Source organism: Eretmochelys imbricata, chromosome 11 (assembly GCF_965152235.1).
Source record: "Eretmochelys imbricata isolate rEreImb1 chromosome 11, rEreImb1.hap1, whole genome shotgun sequence".
NCBI classification, from domain to species: domain Eukaryota; kingdom Metazoa; phylum Chordata; order Testudines; family Cheloniidae; genus Eretmochelys; species Eretmochelys imbricata.
In genome coordinates, this window is record NC_135582.1 from 69945220 (window position 1) to 69964161 (window position 18942).

The window sequence follows — 18942 nt, forward strand, 5'->3', positions numbered from 1 at the left end:
GGGGAGGGGTGTAAGGGCTCCGGCTGGAGGTGTGGGCTCTGGGGTGGGGCCGGGGATGAGGGGTTTGGGGTGCAGGAGGGTGCTCCGGACTGGGACCAATGGGTTCGGAGGACAGGAGGGCAATCAGGGATGGGGCAGGCTGTTGGGGCATGGGGGGTGGAGGGGGAAGGGGAGGGCTCCGGCTGCGGATGAGGGGTTTGGGGTACAAGAGGGGACTCTGGGCTGGGACCAAGGGGTTCGGAGGGCAGGAGGGGGATCAGGGCTGTGGCAGGGGATTGGGGCGCAGGCTCCGGGCGGCACTTACCGCAAGCAGCTCCTGGAAGCATGTCCCCCCATCCAGCTCCGAGGTGCGGCCAGCATGTCCCCCCATCCACAGGCGCCACCCCTGCAGCTCCCATTGGCCAGGAACTACATAGGAGCCGGAGGGGGGTCATGCCAGCTGCTTCCTGGGAGACGACGCGCAGAGCAGGGTGAACCCCTGACCCCACTCCCCGGCTGGAGTGCCGGAGCGGGGGAAACCCCTGACCCTACTCCCTGGCTGGAGCTGAGGGCCAGATTAAATGGTCTGATGGGCTGGATGTGGCCTGTGGGCCGTAGTTTGCCCACCCCTGTACTATAGGATACCTACAGCGCTGTCTAATTAATGGCCTCCTTACCAACAGAACTTGTAACATGCCTGCCATGGTAGTAATTAGGTGTAGCGTTCAGCTGCTTGGCAGAAATCCACCAGCTTCTCATTTCTCTGTGGGCGCAGCCTACAGCACAGGGAAGCCCATGGAAAGATTCCCATTGACTTAGTGAACTTTTATGAGTCCTTCTACCTCCAGAACTCTAGTATCACACGAATAAAGATGTTATTGCCCGGCACAGCTACGTTTTGTGTTAAATAGAAAAATATAGCGATCTGTAACAACTGGTTTGGTTTAAACAGACATGGTGCAAATAATGTGACTACCAGTGCGCCTATGACCACAACTGTGCGTACGACCACAACTGCGCCTACGACCACAACTGCGCCTACGACCACAACAAGCCCAACCACGAGTGCGCGGAAAGCTACAACGGCAAACGCAACCACCAGTGCGCGGAAAGCTACAGCTACAACTGGAAGCAAAACTCCCAGTGCACGCATAGCTGCTACAGACCAGCCAGCGGGTATGTACGGTATTCCCCAGTCTTCCCTTTTTTAGAAGATTGAGATCCGGGGTCTGAGCAGTAAAATCCAGCGCCCACTTTTTCAAATACTGGGAAATAAAAAGGCAGAGCGTTCTGTCTCAGAAAGGACTATATTAATTAAAAAGTGCCTAGAGGGCCAAATCCTCTACTGGTGTAAAGTGGTATAATGCTCTTGACTTCAATGGAGCTTTGCTGATTTTCACCAGCGGGAGAGCTGCCCTTCTAACGTCTGTGCCTGGAAACTCCCACAAAGATTTTGTGGGATTGCATGGCTATGAATGAATCAGAGACTAGACAGAATTTATACTAAATAAAAGATATGTCTTTATTCAAATGCATTGTTGATTCTCAGTGGTTTAGGTGGAATAAATATAGTAAATGAGCTATACAGTCCCACCCAGTGCAGCCGGGTCATAGGTGTAATGCCACTGGCTTGACCTTGAGGGTCTTTAATACCATTATAGCAGGGCTGAATTTGGCCCATTGTGGTTAAGCACATAGCCACTGTGTAGGATCATTTGACTTCTGAGTCAGCTAAATGGAAACGTTGCAGTCTGTGCAGACAGAACCAATGCTGGCACCATATATGGGAAAAGAAAGCTTCTTATGCGAGCAATGGTAATTTAAAAGAGCTATGCCATATGGTTTTGTCAGGGGGTTGCACAAGTCTTTACTTTTCAGTGACAGAAGTAACAAAGAACATATGCAGAGAAACATGTCTCTATGTAAATATACGGTTACACTTTCATTAGGGGTCAACTCTGTCGTCAGCTTGCAGAGGAGACCCAGTCTCATGCTTCACTGGAGTTTTCAGCCAGTTTTCTAACTGTTTTATCCAACATTGTATCATAGTTTTGTCCAGAGCTGGGAAAACTCTTCATGGCAAATAATTTGACTCATTTAGACCTATTTTCTGTTAATAAATTACCCTTGGGTGGCCACTGGGCTAGGGCTTCAGCTGGTACAACTCAGAGGTCAATGGAGCTATGCCAGCTTATAATGTGGCCTGCTGGTGTTTGCAGATTTGTTTGCTATTTGAAATTGTTAGGAACATCATACAAACATATTTGAGTTTGTGGGAGGCTTGTTTGCTTTGAAGATGTCTTTGGCTAGTCACTATTCTTATACGTGGATTGTGATTTGGTCACTTGTCACATCAGATAGCTGGGTGATCGAAACTTTTATAAAGAGGAAGAGGGAAAGCAGAAATGTTTCAGGGTTCATCACAGGAACATTTCTGCCATAGACCTTCACATGATAATATTTTTGCTCAAGGTTTCCCAAGCGTCCGCTTTCCGTGGACTTTCTTATGAACAAAAAACGCTGCTGATGCCAATGAGTGCGGAAAAGCCCGTTAACATCTTCTAGGCACAGAAACATTCAGAAATAGGTTGTTGCAGCTCCACCCAGCTCTAGTTTTGCCTCTAGAAAGAAAATTATGTGCATGTGAATGAAAACTATTGAAGAAATATTGTGCCCATTTAGGACTGAATTGCTGATTTTGAGGAGTTGAAGTAACACATGGTACTATGTGCTTTCTTTTTTTAAGCTCTAACCCTGGTACCTATAAATTAGCTGGAGAGAGCAGATGAGGGTCTGGTCTAGTCTCGAAAATTAGGTCGGCATAACTACGTCACTCAAGGGTGTGAAAAATCCACACCCCTGAGCAGTGTAGTTAAATTGACCTAAATCACCTCGTAGCCAGTGCTAGGTCAATGGAAGAATTCTTCGGCTGACCTAGCTACCGCCTCTCAGGGAGGTAGATCACCGACACTAACAGGAGAACCCCTCCCGTTAGCATAGGTGTAGTCTACACTGAAACACTGCCGTGGCACAGCTGTGCTGCTGTAGCATTTTAAGTGTAGACTAGCCCTGGGGAAGGGCTGGGGCTGTTCTGCTGTGGTCATGGGGCAATCTTCCTCCAAGACTGTAGCTCAGCAGCAGACCCTAAGGTGCAAAGCAGCCTTCACAGAGCTGCTGTGGTATCTGCAGCTACTGTCCTCCTGCTCCATTTCTGTGGGGATATTTTGGCCACATAAACACAGATCTACCAGCCCTGATTCTTCCCTGATCTGCAAAGGCTTCTCAAACCCTACTGCAGCAGTCCAGATTAAGCCCTCTCGTTGCACATCCCTTGCAGTCTCCATGGAGCCCTCAAACCATATCCCTTTTTGAGCAGTGAACCCATCGTGGTTGCACTATCCATTGGTCTTTTCTGGTCCCACAATGGGATGGGCAAAGATCAAGAGTTTTTTCTTAATGAACAAACATGAGATACTTGAGAAACACTGACTAAAGTAGTTTCCAGGTGTGAATTAAAGAGCACGATTCATTTTCTCTAGAGCATTTTTAAAAATTCAGTTCAGAACCATGGTACTATACCATACATGGCATTTCAACCAAGATTTTCACAAGTGACCAGGGATTTGGGGTGTCTCAATTTTTGAGTGCCCAACTTGACACCCCTTGAAGGGTCCTGTGCTTCAGGAAGGGCAGCACATCCACCCTCTGAAACGCACTTCTGAAAATATTGGCCTTAGTATTCCATAATCTGTTCTATACGGTGATAATTAAAGCCTTGGTTAACCTTCCCATCCTCCTCCTCAGGAACAGCTAATTGGACTAAAATTCCTTATGCACCGAACCATCCCCTCAGCTTTTCTCTTCGAAGCTTCTGACTTTAGTTTGTGTTGCACTGCAGTTAAAGTGAAGAGTGAAATCCAGATCATTGACATCACTGAGAACAGCGCTAAGCTACGCTGGGTGAACCCTGAACCCCAGACCCTTGACTTCTTTGACATCACCATCACCTCAGCACAGGACCACTCTCTAGTCCTGAAGCTAAACTTAACCAGCACTGAACGGGTGATCGGAGGCCTCAGAAGCGGGCAGAAATACCAGGTAGCAATTACTGGGTACCACAAATCACAAGCCAAAGTAACCTACATGGAAACGTTCAGCACAAGTAAGTGTCTTTCTGGGTATGTGGGATGGAATAAACATATTTTTCCAGGGGAGATGTTGAAAACATTAAATGGAAAAAGTCACAAACAATGGAGAGTAAATTGGTGATGATTATGATGATTCATGCCTTGATAATGCTCAGTGTGTAACTGTATGTCTTACATGCCACCTCTCAGCGCAGCAGCCTGGTCTGTAGTGCAATGGCAAACAGAAATTGTTTGCAACAGCAAATACAAGTTGTCATTTCAACGCAGTTAAACTGATGAAGATTTCAATGGAACTAGTCCATTCCTCAAAGAGGAATTTGTTTCTTATTGTGCGTACAGCCCCGAGCACGATGAGGCCCTGATCTTTGACTCAGGCCTTCAGTATCAAAAGAGCTCAGCTTCCCAACTGTACTAGTATAACATATTATACGGGTCCATTCAGAGGGGATTAAGCAGCAGGTTAGTCCTCTGGAGACCCAAGTTCAAATCCGTGTGTAGGTAACTCATGAAAAGCACCAAATGCTTTGGCTATTCAGGATAAGCCCAAGCTTTTCGCTGATCAGCACTGAGGTGTATTGGCAGAGCAGCATGGGGAAGATTGCCCTGTGCCTGCCAGCTCCATGACCGGCTCACTTTAGTGCTGGTAGAGCCTCTCCCAAGGCCTGTTGGAGTCTGCGGGAGGCTTTCCATTTATTTCAGTGATTTTTGGATCACGCTAGTTGCAGTTGCTTACCTTTGCGAGCAATCAGTTCACCCGCCAGAACGTTCAGAAAAGATGTGAGCCCGAAGAAGAGGCATTTGCATAAACTGAGTTAGAAGCTAGGATGCCGATTAAAAGGATCCCCCCATCACTGCTGCCTGCATACACCCATGCTTTGAAAAACAACCCTGCCCACAGAAGCAGTGCTGCAGAATTTATGAAGGGGGGTGTGTCCCTCTGGCTGAACCAGTCCTCTGGACTGCTGTTATACTTTGGACAAAACCCATTTTGGTGGAAACTGCCGTTGCAGTGTGAAGCAAGGCCTTTTCCAGCAGAGTTCAGGCTTGACTAGGTCTATGTATCCTTGATTACATTCAACACAAATCTTATCATCAAAGCAGCTGTATAACTGCTACCCCATCTGGGAACTGCAAATTGCCCTGGGGGGGGGAGGAGCATGCTCAGTTGTTGTACATTGGCATAGCTCCATTCAAACCGATGAGGTGGCACTGATTTACACCAACTATTTGGCCCACTGAGTGGGATCATTGCCCCTCCCAACCCAAATCCATCCTGTACAGAAAGAACCAGTGTCAGCTACTTTTGGGCACCATCCCCTTCCTTCCTCCCAACCTTGGGGGGTCTGGAATCTGTACTGTGGATGGGGGGAAGAGATGGGTACGGAGAAGGGGCAGCATGCATGGTGGAGATTGCTCTGCCCTCCACTCCAAAAGTCCTGGGAGCAGTTGTATCCAGGAGAGAGTTCTTGGTAGTGCACTTACCATGGGGCTACCAGCAACTGACCAGAGCAGGGCCTCTGTGCAGATCCCAGGGGATCCTGGAGCTTGAGAGCAGGCCCCCTGGACCTTTCTAGGTGTTTCCAAACTCCACGATAGAACAGTCAGGGGGAATCTCCATTAAAGGATTTTTATGGAGACTTCCTCCCCAGGAATCCCTGCCAGCGGGATTTTTTCCCTGGGATGGTGTGATCTGGCCCAATGTAAGCACTGATGAGTAAACACTGTCTTTGTTATAATACAGAACAAAGCAGCCCATCCTGTTAGCATAGTTGCTGGAGGGAGAAGAATTAATCCGAGATGCAGTTACTCTGACATGAATTACTCATTGTGTCAGCTGCAACCAATATATATTTCTAGAGTTTATGTATTTATGTAAAGAAACCCAGCTCTGAACAGTGCTGCATCTCTCCCTCCCCGTACCAGCACATTTTGTTTACCAACTCTTATTCCATTCCTTCCATAATCAATACGATCTAGGCTGTTTCTGGTTGACAAGCACAGTTCCTGGTCCAGACTGTAGATTTCTAGTAGGCAAGAAATAGAAGACCGGAGGCTGGCCTGGACACATTGCTAGGGGAGGTGGTGTTGGTTTTCCTTTAGCTACATGTGTTGCTCTAGGATTTTTTTTTCCCCTTTGGCTGATCATTCCATTTGGTTTTGCTCTCACAGAAAGTATGCCAGTGCCCAAGGCACCTTCAGTAGCGACTGCTAATCTGATGGTGAATACTGAGCCTTTGGAACGGCCAGAAATAGGTGAGTAGCAATGCACTTAGCAGAATGGGAGCAGTAGGTTCCATAATTACCTGTGTTGGGACTGTACTAGGGCCTCTGCTAGACTCTGCTCTAGCTCCATTTAAGTCAATTGACTTCAGTGGTCCTTGATCAGATCCTAGCGTAAACTGCATGGAAATCAGTGAAGTTATGAAGATGTCCACCAGCAGAAGAACTGGCCCTTTATTTCTGTTGTGAATTAAATTATTTCCTCAGACAATTAAGGTGCAAAGAGCTGGAAAAGTGCTGTTCATTCAGGGCCAGATTCTGCTGGCCTGCCTGAGCCAGAGCAGGAACTTACTCTGCAGGAAGTCACACTGATTTCAATATGACTGCTCAGGGCATGAGGTACAACACCCTGGGCTTGGCCAAAGGTCACTGAAGTCAATAGAATTCTTTCCATCAGTTTCAGGGGCCTTTGGATCAGTCCCCTCATAAGTAAGGCTAGCACAATCTGGCTCTTAGGCAGGCCTCAGGCACAACCCCATTAGCTGTTCTGTACTGTTCTCCTGACAACCTCCCTTCCTGACCTGAAGGTGTAAATGGTGCAGGATGCTCTATGGCACATTGCACCATTGTACTGGAGTGTCAGACTGGAGAAGGAATGAACTGTCCATCAGAGGCTGAGCTGAGAACCATCCGATGCTCGGTTCACTTGGCTCCTGGGTGTAATACAGAGCTTTACCCAAGAGTTTGCGGCCTACCGGGGAGTAAAAGTGAAAGATTTCCCAGGGATCCTATGAAGAATGGTCATGTGACCTTTTGAGTTGGTTTAGTAAGCTTCTCTCACACTGTAAGTCCTACCACTTGCCCACCCTCATCTTCATTTCTTCCACCATGGCATCAATGGTTTATTGTAATAAACCATTAATGAGCAAGTAATCAGATCCTATTCGTGATTAACAGTGTGTTTATTATTAACATTTGTTATTAACATGTAACCATTGTAGTGATTAATACCTATAATGGCTCCTCCACTTTGTTTTAAATGACCATAAAGATATTACATTAAGGTCCTTCCCCCCCATCCCCCCCCAAAAGAAAGGTAAACAACTGATTGCACCTAATGTGATCAGTTACACCTCAGCTAGCACTGATCTCAGCCCCCTGGCTGTAACACCTGATTCACAAATGAGGGAGCTCTGGACCCTCAACTCATGGAAAACAGCTCCACTTCATTACAGTCATTGAAGCAGCGCTGTTTTCCACCGGCTGAGGATCTGGCTCCCAGTCTGAACCATAATCCTGAGGTTTGTAACCTTTGTCTTGTTAAGACCTTATTGCTACCTTAACAATGTTTTCTTTGAAAATAGGTTCTGAGATTTGAGTTAAAAATGCAGACCTGGAGGGTGAGATTTTCAGAGCTGGCTAGGGGGTTTGGGCGCCAGGTTCTCATTAGTTTCTAATGGGAATTAGGAAGTTCTTGGGCCAACCCACACAACCCACACAACTGAGGTCAATGGGGTTTGCCTGGATGTACATGAGGGTGAAATATGGCCCCTGTTCTTTAAACCAGATTGAGTTTATTCAAGTGATTTTTTTAAACACACTGAATCTTACCTCTCCCCACAGCCCCAGGGTACTGTGAAGGACTAGGATTCCTAGGAGCATCTGAAAAATCTTTGCTAGCTTTCCTACAGTTAACACTGGCACGGGGGAGGGATGGGGAGGGACAATCTCATTATGGGTCCCGTATGTATAACTGCCCTTGCATTTAAGTAGCACTGCTCAGCTGCAGCACTTTGAACTTGCTGGCTCCAGATTAGCAAGATTTCATTTCTCTCTTTGGACAACATGCCATTGCTGAGATTGGCTGTAACACACTGAATGGTTCCTTCGAAGTACATCCCTCTCTTCATTTGCTGTCTTCCATCATTTCCAGTGTCTGTGTGTGAACCATTTGCATTTGCTTCCCCCACCCCCTCCATGGTTTTTCACCTGGAATGACACAGCTGGCTTGGACTGCCCAGCTACTCTGAGAGCACTAGCCCTTGTCTACACGTTTAACCCTTTGTTTGTCATGCCTTCCGAAACAGCGGCACAAGATGTATGGTGCACTATACATCTCTGTGTCCACGTGTGACTTCGTAGGACATACAGCGGACCGCGGGAATGCTTAAGGGTTGATATACAGAACAAAACAGCATCAAAATACATAAATTATACACAATAGAATAGCTAATCAGGCACGTGTGCCTGTGGAATTGATACAGGCTCTCAGAGGACTAGGAAATGTGTTGCTTAGAGAGTCATGGGACCAGAGAAGCCCGGGTTTCCAATAGCTAGTGATCTGGAGGAAACATGCAGTTTGATACAGAGTTCAGTAGTTCATACAGTGGCATAGCTTATCTGGATTCCATCTAGGTGCTTAAGACATTAACTAGAATAGCATACTGGAAATACTGGGTTACATAATCTAAACCTGCATACAAGCTTTTGTGTCAGTTATTTGGCATGGAAAAAGGGCACATGCTAAAAAGTAAGGGCCAAATCCTGCAGTTAAACTCCTATTAAAGTGAATGAGATTTTTGCCTGAGCAAGAACTGCAGGATTTAGCCCTAAACAATCACTTTTGGACTCCAAGTAATATACTCTAATCTTCAGTTATTTAAGTCAGACCTTCTGAAATCAGTGAGTTTTTTTTAAAAAAATGTACTTTAAACCCAAAACTCATGCCAAGGCAAATAGGTTTTTGAATACACACTTCAGAGCACAGAACTCTTCAAGCCCAAGCCTGCTCCCATTAAAATCCACAGCAGGCGTCCCACTGATGTAAACTGGAGCAGCCTAAACCACAGCAAGCAAACAATCCCTACCTAGAGATCTCAGAGAAGACCCAGGAGTAAAGCTGAAATTCCAAAGTGTTTCATCCATTACTTTCCCAAGAAAATCCAACCACTATTCGCTCACAGAGACACCACCGATTCGGAGCACTTGAAAATGACAGCTTCGTCCTGGAACTCTCCATTTAAGGAGACAGGATTTTAAGTAAATTTTCCCTTTGAAATTCCAGCCTGCACTGTTATCTGAGGAGCTTAAGGGAATAAGTCACACTACTCCCATTGACCTTCCAGGGAAGCTGGGAAGCTGGCTCCTTTAGCCTCCTGCAGCCTCCCTGACTTGATAGCTCAGTGCCTTCATACTTGAGCCCACACTGTTTTTCAAGCTTTCTGCCAAGTTAGAAAACCTCAGTGATCTCTAAACTGACACCACTACCACATGATTCCCGCCATGGAAAATGTCCAACTCCGACCGATGGCCCAGTTATTCCTCAGAGTGCGTGGGATGGGGGTGTATTGTCCAAGCAGAGTTGGGTGGGAAACACCATGACTGCGTACGGCATAATGCCAAAGGGACTGCTGGGGGCTTCCCAAAGTGATACTTGCTAGGCCTGTTAAAAAGGTGTAGGGTGTGTTTCCTGCTGCCACTGGCTGGAGGTGGTGGTGATCAGCCTTCATCCCCATCCTAGTCCCTTTGGGCTGTCCAGCATTGCCATCGGTGCTAGAAATGTCCCAATCCTCCCAATCTCAACCCCACACAGCTGCATTGTGGCTCTCTTCTGCATTGGTGCACACAGGGAATCCTTGTGCCCTTGGACATGTGCATCTCAGAGCCAGCTCATGCCACTCTTGCCCACAGAAGAGCAACCTTACTTGGTGAGTGGTTCCATTAAAAGGAATAGGGCTGGTCCTGGAGTACAGCACTACCCCGCCTACAGAAAGCGGCACAGCCTGGCCCATGACTTGCCCCTCAGTAATGGATGAGCTGACCACGATTACGCGTGTGCTGAGTTTTTCTGCTTAGATCTGCTTGGTAGCAAACTGGATAGGATCGCGAAATCTTACATATACTGCAAAACGACATCACAGTCCGACGTTTCGCTCAGTTGGGCGCAATCCCTGTCACCCCCCGGTATCTCTGGTTTCTGGGGGTTTTGCTTAGAGAGGGCGAGATTGTGACCCACCCCGATGAGCTGTTATTTGCAGAGGTAGTTCCCATTGACCACTCCTGTGAATAACTGATCCCCATTGGAGCACGGAGCTCACAGTCCGGCCTAGAGAAATCAGGTTTTGGCAAATATTGAAATTAGGCCCAAAAAATGGTTTTGTTTTTTCATAAAACCTCAGCAAACAGTAATGTCCCTGATTTCACTTGGGCTGTGAAATGTTTTACACTGTTCTGGCACTTTCCCCATGCTCTGTTCTGCCCCTGACTACTACATCGCATTGATTTGGCGCTTATGTCCTAGGCTAGGTAGAGGCACGTACAAGCCTAGCACATTCCCTGCAAACCTATGCAAAATAAATAAATAAAAATCTGGGGTGCATGCACCAGCTGCTTGGCATGTTTGATCTGGTGTGGTTAGTGCAAGAGTATGTGCAGATATGACTAGAGACCTGGCACAAGCTGAGTTCAGGCCAGGCCCAGTTTTACGGATGACTTTTTAAAATGCTTGATTTTTTTTTTTTGTTTTTGCTCTCTTTGCCTTTTCAGCTTTTAACCCTTTCAGAGTCATTTAACGTTTGCACATTTTGAAATTTAGATTTGACAGATCCTTGCTTGCTGGATTTTGACATGGGCACACAGTGCAAGGAGTATCAGGTTATGTGGTTCTTTGACTACAAAAACAAGATCTGCACCCAGATTTGGTATGGTGGGTGTGGCGGTAATGCCAATAGATTTGAGACAGAAGCTGATTGCATTAGCAGATGCTTGAAGCCATGTAAGTACCACATGGGGTTAACCATTTTTGCACTTTTATAATATTGTCAAATAAAATTTTAGATTGGCAAGAAATTTTGGTTGAAAAACAAAACCCCACACACTTTTTCCCCTACAGCAGCTGAGAAAGTCATGCAGCAACCACCCCTTGAGAAAAGATTATTGCCAGGTAAAAGCACAAATGCAGCAGATCCTGCATTTAATCTCACTGCTCTGGCCACTTCTGTTGCAAGCTTTGCCACTGTGGGACTAGGGCAAATGTAACCAGAAAGTATGTTTTTTTCACTTGTCCACTTGACCAGCTGTGACCACTTGACCCATCACATGCTTTGCATGGACACGCTGTTGGCATGCCTCATGTTGCATCCAGAAACGCAGTGTTGACACGAGTTAACTGTAACTACAGTTAACAAACTGTAGTTACAGCAAAACCAGGTCGTTTATTTCATGATAAGTATATGGTCACTGAATTGGAGAGGATTGCAATCACAAGGAAACTCGTGTTAGCACTGTTGTGTTGTCCCCTGGTAACTGTGTCCCTAACTAATGCCATCACTCTGCTGTATGCATTACTCCTGGGGGAATTCTGCGCCAAAAATCCAAAATTGTGCACCAAAAAAAAAATATCCAAAATTCTGTGCCAAAAATGCAAAATTCTGCATATATTATTTGTCAAAATAATGCAATATAAGAACACCAGTTTCACTTATTTTGGTAATTTATTTAAACTACCATACAGAAAAAAAAATAACGATAACTCCCTGAACAGTTAAGTTACAAATACTTGGTAATCAATACCCTGCAATCCAGTTATAATCCTGGGTTTTCATTTACTTGTATTTTGGCATTTGGTGTTCTGTAAAGTAGAATGTCACTCTATATGGCCAAGACTTTCACACATGAAAATACAGTTTTGCTCGTCATTGACCTGCATTTTTTTTTTAAATGGAAAAGTAAAATAGAACCTGAGCTGTAATCTAACCCCACTGTGCCTCTCTGGCGCAGGAAAAAAAGCGAGAAAGCACACAGATCTTCCTAGCTGAAGAGTCCGTTACTGTCATTTCCAATAAGGCTCCTTTACACCACTCTGGCAAGGTAAAGGAGCCTTAATTGACTGATGAGAAGACTTCACTAACAATGGGAACATTAGCAGCCTGCCTGCTTAATTGTTACATTTCTGCTCCTTCTCAGGGACAGAGCCTGCTTCACAGAGCCCTAGGCCTCCAAGTCCGGGATGCAGCAACTGCGAGCACGAGGGACAGAGTGACTCTCTCTAGGAACGCATGCACACTTCCCCAGCCTCTCTCCTCCCCTGCACAGTGATCTGCTCTCTCTGCTGCTGGCTGCTCCCAATGGACTTGCCTGGGCTGCCAGGGAAGGGGCATGTGTTCCCCACAAATTTCTTTGCTCCCCCTTTTTTCTGCAGGGGAGCCAAGAAATCTGCAGAAGGTATGAATTCCGTGCCCCTGGGGGCACAGAATTTTCCCAGGAGTAAAGTAGTGTGGATCTGTACACTTTTCTTTAATTGAAATACTTAATTGAAAAATATTCCTCATTGCTTGGGTCTTGAGTCCAGATGTTCCCCTTATGTGGAAAAACCCTCAAGAAATGGAGAGTGGGGGGAACCCACACTAGAAAACTGCAAAGTTCTCCTCAAGGAGTTTCCTCGGCTGTAATGTGGGGGTTTGCAGCTTTGTAGACTGGACAGAGGGTGTAGCCTGTGATTGCATGGGATCTTGACGATCAATGCACAACAGACTTCCTCCTCCATAGCGATGGCCACAGGACAAAAACCTGAATAGAAAAGAGTCCTGCCAGCATTGATGAAGCCCTGTCTCCCTGCAATGGTTGTGCCCTAGCCCGCTCTCTGGGAGGGGGGACAAACCCAGGAAGGAAGCTAATGCCAGAGAACCACAGCAATGTAGTGCTAAAAGGAGCTTTGAGAGGTCGTCTAGTCCAATTGCTAGAGGCAACATACAGTGTTGCCAAAACAGCCATCCGGGAAATGGGATTCTTCTTCAAGTGATGGTCCCTATGTGTGAAATATACATAGGGACCACACATCTCGAAGAACCTCCAGTTACAAGTAAGTAACCTCCTCTTTCAGTAATGCAAAAATTTTGAATTTTTGAAAAAAAAATCATCCCAAATCAGGAGGAATTTTTTAGGGGAAAATTTAAATTCTGCAGAAACTAAATTGTCCATCAGCAAATCATTCTGCTGGAAAATTCTTGACTACCTCTAGGGACCAACTCTCATGAGTTTAGTGTAAGTCTCATGTTATTTCGTGCTTTGCTGAATATCACGGCTCCTGTAGTTTAGTGATATGCTTATTTGGGAATCTTGGCTTTAATATTTCCTTTTTAAAAAGCAAGTTTCTAGCCTTCACGGTGGCAGAGAAATACTTCAAAACGTGATCCAAGTGCATGCTAGAGACTCAAAATCCAAAAAGCAAATAAAAAGAATGCCCAAATGTATTTATTTATTTTTAAATCTTTTAATGTTTCAGCCATCTTGGGGCGGGGGCGGGGGGAGGTGAGGGCTGACTCATGAGTTTTCACTGCTTGGGATTGGTAAAGGGTGGTTTGATCACAGTCTGTAAGTACCCACAGTGGGAACAGAAATTTGATAGTGGACTCTTCAGTCTAACAGACAAAGGTATGACCCAAGATACAAGGGCTGGAAGGTGAAGCTAGACAAATTCGGGCTGGAAATAAGGTGCAAAGGTTTAACAGTGAGAGTCGTTAACCATTGGAACAACTAACCAAGGGCTGTGGTGGATTCTGTATTACTCATCATTTAAAAATCATGACTGGCTGTTTTTCTGAAAGATCTGCTCTAGCTGAAACAGGAATTAATTCGGGCAAGTTCTGTGGCCTGTGTTACACAGGAAGTCAGACCTGATAATCACAGCAGTCCCTTCTGGCCTTGGAATCGATGAACATTAATTCCTATGTGGATTTTGAAATAGAAATACACCAGAGGAGCATGCCACAGAGAGCTGCAGAAATTTCGAGATCAATAGTTTGTTGTGCCGAATGAGATTTCCGAGTCCTTTATATTAGAAATAGGTTGTGTCCTGTCACCAGTAAACTCTGGAGAGAAACAATTATTTGTGGACCACGGTTTGAGAACGCTAAGCTAAAGGGAGCATATTGCTAGTGTGGAAGCCTTTTCTGGCTTCGATTCAGCTAGGCACGTCAGCACATCCTTAACTCCATTCCTGTTCAGGAAAGCACTTACTTAAAATTAAGAACGAGTTTAAGTACTGAAATCCCATTGACTTAAAGTTAAGTATGTGTTTAAGGACTTTGCTGAATAGAGAGGCCTTGCTGAATCAGGGCCTAAATGAATAGATTTGCCAAATGAGATCTATTTCTATGTTATATTGGTTATGCATTGATTGGGTTTCTCATGTCCCTTGGTGACGTTTCCAGTGAATTTTGTTGCTTAGGCTAAAGTGATATTTCCAGTACATAAAAGGTTGTTACAAGGAGGAGGGAGAAAAATTGTTTTCTTCATAACTTCTGAGGATAGGACAAGAAGCAATGAGCTTAAATTGCAGCAAGGGCGATTTAGGCTGGACTTTAGGAAAAATTTCATAACTTTCAGGGTGGTTAAGCACTGGAATAAATTGCCCAGGTGGGTTGTGGAATCTCCATCATTGGAGATTTTTAAGAGCAAGTTAGATAAACTCCTGTCAGGGATGGTCTAGATCAGTGGTTCTCAAACTAGGGCCACCTCTTGTTCAGGGAAAGCCCCTGGCGGGCAGGGCCTGTTTGTTTACCTGCTGCATCCGCAGGTTCGGTCGATCGCGGCTCCCACTGGCTATGGTTTGCCGCTCCAGGCCAATGGGGGCTGCGGGAAGCGGCGCGGGCCAAGGGACGTGCTGGCCGCCCTTCCCGCAGCCCCCAATGGCCTGAAGCGGCAAACCATAGCCAGTGGGAGCCGCGATCGGCCGAACCTGCGGATGCAGCAGGTAAACAAACAGGCCCTGCCCGCCAGGGGCTTTCCCTGAACAAGCAGCAGCCCTAGTTTGAGAAACACTGGTCTAGAAAATACTTAGTCCTGCCATGAGTGCAGGGGGCTGGACTCGATGACCTCTCAAAGTCCCTTCCAGTCCTGCAATTCTATGATTCCTAAACTTGGCGTTATTACTCTGCAGACAGTCCACAGCAGATTGACAAGAAAAGCAATGAAGTGGCCCTCTTTATGGCAGACAGACATTTATGTCCATGGTTCTCTGGGAGATTTCTTCTTTTTATTTGCAAGTTTTAGTTAGACTCTCTTTCTTCTACAAAGTTCAGCCTGAATCTTTGATTGAAAAAAGAGATGGGTTTGAGACACAAAAGTCAGCAGCAGTTTTCAGACACTGATATTTGGGGGGTTTGGATCAGGGATTTTGGTGCAAAGAGATGAAGAACAGCTGTAAAATTGGGATATACATGGGATTCCAAACCCAGCCAACCTTTAGGATTCTTTGGATATAGAGCTCTGCTTCAGGACCATCTCCATGTTTTAAGTACAAAATAACCTTTAAGTTTACTATGAAAGAAACAAATCCAAACAGCAGCAGTTAAGGCTAGCATTCCAGTCATACATTTGTGTGTGTGACTGGATCAAGTAAAGCCATGACTCACAGTGGCCACCTCCTCTCTTTCAATTATGTGCAATATAGCCACATCTTAAAGCCCATTTCAGTTAATTAGGAGGTCTGAACAAAATTCAGCACTGTGATTAGACCCAGCTTGTCTGGGTCATTTTTTGTGTACTGCAAGCTTGAGACACAAATCTTCCTCTTACCGTATGCGCAACATGTCTCAGGTGGCACGTGACCAGGATTCATCACTGAATTTGGTCCGCTCCCGGATCATTGGTCCAGACCAGGTACTGACAGGGAGTGCAACGTCAATGCTGATCCGTGCCTCCCCTAGACACCAGTTAGATGCACTGAAACTTGTTAGGATCCTGGTGCCTAAACAACTAAGAAGAATTCAGTCAATTGTCTGAATGATTTGCTCATTAATAGCACAGTTTTCCCACACTCACACGGTGGACACATGAGAAATCATAGTGAGTCAAAAAAAGCACTCCTGATTCAAGCAGAAATCCCGTTGACCACTGTGGGAGTTGAGATTGCTCAGTGTCTCAGATAAGTGCTTAGCGTACTGCACAATTGAGCCCTTAGTCACACTGACATAAGAAAAATTCAAATCCTAGCCAGAGAGGGAGATCCTGAAGGTAATCTGGTGTGTGAGGCTGGCAAATGGAGTTTGAAAAGGGGTCAGAATAGAGCTGACGTTACTTATAAAACACATTTTATCCAGGAATATCAATGTACTTTACTAAGGCGAGTAGTAGCCTTATTTTAGCAAGAGGGTAAATTACTTGCCCAAGATTATATAAAGTCAGATTAAACTAAAATCCTCTTGTTCTCAGTCCCCTGGACTAGCAGCTAATTGGCATAGCCTCCCTGTAAAATAACTGCTGTCAAAATATCCACAGAAGAAATTATGTATGGTTAGGAAAATTGGGAAAGAATGCAGAATGAATGGCAAGAGCTGCTAGGAAACAGATTAAAGAAAGAAAGGCTAACAAGATCATAGGAGGCACAAGGAGACTTGCCACAGAAAGTAGAAAACAACAAAGGAAAAATAACCTGGTGAATGCAAAACTATCATGCAAAGGCCAAAAGCTGAAAGAGGGGAAAGGAAATGAATTGTGTGTATAGATGAAGCCCAGAATAATGGCACAAAAACAAGATCTCCACATCCTCTGCTGAAGCACCAAGGCCTTAATTTCAATCCTGTGCTTTAGTGCGTTCCTGAACAGGGAAGTATTGCTGAATCAAGGGCCCAAATAGAGTAAAAGCTTTGTTATCCAGCATGTTGAGGGAGTTGGGGGTGCTGGTAAGTACAAACTCCGGTTAACTAAGAGGGAGGGAGTTTGGGTAAGAGGGGGGGCTCAGGACTGGGGGTTGGGGCATGGGAGAGGGTGCGGAGTTGGGCTCCTGGTGGGAGTTTGGGTATGGGAGGGGGCTCACAGCAGGGGTTTTGGGCACAGCAACGGATGCGGGGTGCCAGATCCAGGTGCCGCCTCCGCAGCTCCCATTGGCCTCGGGGCGGGGCGGGGGCAGCGCACAGAGCCGCCTACCCGTGCCTCACCTGGGAGCAGCTGGGACATGTTGCCACTTGCAGGGAGCTGCCCGAGGTGAGCCCCTCCCGGATCCAGCACCCTGCACCCCCTCCTGCACTCTGAACCCCTCATGGCCATTTCTCCACCTAGAAGCAGCAGGGACATGTTGCCACTTCCGTGGAGTCACGCAGAGCCAGATAGGGAGCCTGCTGGCCCCGCACCAATCAGAGTATAAACAGGACTTTCTATGAAGATCAGAAATGCCTGTTTATAGAGCTTTCCGGTTGGTAAAGTGCCGGATAACACAGCTTTTACTCTGGGCTTAATTCTTCAGTGTTTCCCTAAAAGTCAATGGGAGTTTGGCTCGAGCTAGCCGCTCACAAGAACCACAGGTTATAATCCATTGGCTGGAGGTGGAACCTTGAAAATGCATAAAAGAAATTAAAAGATTTAACTATTACTGAAAAAAGAGCAAAAGGAAGACAGAGTCAGCACCTCTGCAAATTACTGCACAATCCAGAACCTGACACGTGACCAGCTAATATCACTTATTAGCCACAAAAATGCTTGTATTGTGGAAATTGGACCAGTCAATGAGAACGAACTGAAGCTAACCGTCAAAGAAATTAAGGGGGAAAATAGGTAAGCACTGATGTGATTAGTGCTGAAATTCAAATGCTAAAGCTAATCAGAGAAGGAGGTTTAAAAACACTCTTAGAGGTCTATGAAAAGGACTGGACTGATAAGAAACTATCACTTTAAAGCAGAGGTGCCATTGTGTAACTGTCAAAGTCAACGTAGCCTAATAGGAAAACTGGAGAGACTCTATTTTACTATCTGCACATAGCCAAATCTTCAGGAATATCATTCGGAGTCAGAATTAAAGCACAGAGTGACATAATCATTCATGGCGAATAATTTAGCCAATGAATTCGAACTTTTTATCCTTCTGGAATAGCTATTAGCAGGATTTCCTTCCATGTATTCGTTTGAAAATTTTCTATACATTTTTGGGGGGGCTTAAAAAAATTCTGTGTACTGTTCATGAACAGATCACTGCAGATATTCAGTATTCACTCTCCAAGCTATGTCAGTTAGTTGTAGTGTTGGATAAGTCACATGGTTCCCACTAGCCACCACTCTCCGGCCACCCAGCTGTGAAGCCAATGGAGAAAGAAGGGTGGCAATACGCCCCCTCCACCCCCCAACACACACAATAGCCAGATTTCATGGTCTGTGATGCATTTTTCACGGTCGTGAATATGGTAGGGCCCTAATTACTGTAAATCGTTGAAATGAGCGAACACCTACATGGCTCCCTGAATTCTCTGGATTAGGAGACAGCACTATAAACATCCATTACATTAGAGCCCTGGGCGGATACAAATTTATACCCGTGGACGCGGATATCCGCGGATAGAAATCGGTATCTGCAGAACCGCAGGGCTCTCCCGCGAACCGCAGTGGCAAAAGGAGCCAGCGCCCCAAGCCAGCATCTCCTCTGGCGCGGATGTAGAGAAGAGATACAAATGGTCATTAGAGGCCCACCGGCAGCTGTCCGTGGTCGCACTCTTGTGTTCAAGCAGAGCGCACGCCCCCAGACAGGAGATGCACACAGCTGCGTGGAAGGGCTGGGGGCAGGGCTGGGGGGGCGGTACAGCCGCACCAGAGGAGTTGCTGGCTTGGG

The 18942-nt window shown here is 45.9% G+C and overlaps 1 protein-coding gene across 1 annotated transcript in view; it reads left to right on the forward strand.

The window, feature by feature from the left end:
* Nucleotides 1-18942, forward strand: part of COL6A3 (collagen type VI alpha 3 chain) — an 87480-nt gene that overhangs the window by 59643 nt on the left and 8895 nt on the right. Inside the window, exons 39-43 of the mRNA XM_077829481.1 lie at nt 932-1155; nt 3878-4141; nt 6297-6380; nt 10942-11121; nt 11239-11289. Coding sequence (XP_077685607.1) covers nt 932-1155; nt 3878-4141; nt 6297-6380; nt 10942-11121; nt 11239-11289 — 803 coding nt within the window. The remainder of the gene's footprint in view (nt 1-931; nt 1156-3877; nt 4142-6296; nt 6381-10941; nt 11122-11238; nt 11290-18942) is intronic.